General features: G+C 49.9%; 1 protein-coding gene across 2 annotated transcripts in view; it reads left to right on the top strand.

Moving 5' to 3' along the window:
• SKP2 (S-phase kinase-associated protein 2, E3 ubiquitin protein ligase) overlaps window positions 1-1,510 on the top strand; it is a 25,041-nt gene that overhangs the window by 880 nt on the left and 22,651 nt on the right. The window contains exons 1-2 of one of the 2 annotated variants that reach the window (XM_005872593.2): window positions 7-180; window positions 659-933. In XM_005872593.2, coding sequence (XP_005872655.1) covers window positions 173-180; window positions 659-933 — 283 coding nt within the window. In that variant the 5' untranslated portion in view covers window positions 7-172. Of the gene's footprint in view, window positions 1-6; window positions 181-658; window positions 934-1,510 lie in introns of those variants that run through there. The other variant, XM_014544878.1, reaches the window with a different exon arrangement.

Here is a 1,510-nt window from a genome sequence, read left to right as displayed (position 1 = left end):
CTGGAGCGCCCCGCGCGCGCGGAGGGGATGGAACGTTGCTAGAGTTGGCGGGTCTCGCTCCAGGCGGCAGGAGCCTCCCGCTTCGGCCCGCTGCGCTCTTAAGCGGGAATCCGGGAGGCGGGCAAGTCTGCAATTAGTGCACATATTTTAAATCCCGGAATCCGTGGACGCCATGCACCGGTAAAGCGATTACAAAGAGGGGCAGACTTGAATGGACCTTCTTAATTCATTTAGGCCACGAGTCTTGCTACTTGCTGAAATTGTTGCTAATGCTGCAATGGGAACGGGTTCTCAGCCCCTTTTGGGGGAAAAGCGTGGGTGGATGGATGGATGCTTTAGTGCGGTGGTCAGTGTGTGGTTTTATTTGTCTTTCTGTATTGGGCTTTCCTGCTCATGCTTTGAATGGCTGTATGGTTTCCCTCCACTTGAATAAATCCTTGAGGCCTTTTGCATGACCAGAATCGTAAATCAGAAAGCCTTTTTGATTTGCTCCGTTTTTTTCTTCTCTTTCATGCTTGGGAACTCGCCGCCGGCATGTAAAAAATGCAGTCCTGTTAGCTGCATGACTACATTGCATAACTTGCAGTTTCCTTTAGGCCTCTACCAATTACTTATGGGTGTGTTCTCAAAGGGAGGGGGCTATTGTGCATTTTTGCAGGAAACACCTCCAGGAGATTCCCGACCAGTCGAGCAACGTGGCCACCACCAGCTTCACTTGGGGATGGGATTCTAGCAAGACTTCGGAGCTGCTGTCAGGCATGGGGGTCTCCGCCCTGGAGAAGGAGCGGGTGGACAGTGAGAACATCCCCCAGGAACTGCTCTCCAACCTGGGCCACCCGCAGGGCTCCCCGAGAAAACGGCTGAAGAGTAAAGGGAATGACAAGGACTTTGTGATCATCCGCAGACCCAAGCTAAATCGAGAGAACTTCCCAGGTAAGGTATGAGGGTAAAAGTGTCAGTCATGGGAGGGCTGAGGTGAACTATTTTGCTGGTAAACTTTTGTTCTGGGATCTTTAGGATGGGGCCCTTTTAAAAACACCTAATTCTGAAGTTATATTTTCCAAAGAAAATAACTCATTGTCAGTGAAGTGTATAGGAATCTTGGCAGGTATATACATATATCTCCTAGTGCTCAATTGATTTTTAACCCATGTGAAATTTTAACCCATGAGAAGACATCCCTACCTTTTTCCCTAGAAAGGGATCTGCCCGCTCGAAGGCCAGCTCGGTGCCACTGATAAATGGGAACAAAGGCGATGATCTTCTAGCCGGACTCTCTTTTATTGTATTCTGCTGCCTTGTGCCCCTGGTTGAGCTCTTCGCCATAATCACATTAGTGATTTGTCAAAGGCTTGCTAAAGTGGATGTTCAACTAAGTGGCGGAGACTTAACGAGGTCCACTCCCCAACGGGCTTTTTGTCTTGTGGTCTGTCTCCCTTACGCATTACCTGTTCAGTCACGCAGCCCAAAGACCGAAGGCCAGTCCCATTCCCGCCATTCCCCCCCCCAC

Source organism: Myotis brandtii, unplaced genomic scaffold (assembly GCF_000412655.1).
Source record: "Myotis brandtii unplaced genomic scaffold, ASM41265v1 scaffold384, whole genome shotgun sequence".
NCBI classification, from domain to species: Eukaryota; Metazoa; Chordata; class Mammalia; order Chiroptera; family Vespertilionidae; genus Myotis; species Myotis brandtii.
Note: the sequence above shows the minus strand (reverse complement) of the source record. Positions and strands in the feature narration are given on the sequence as shown.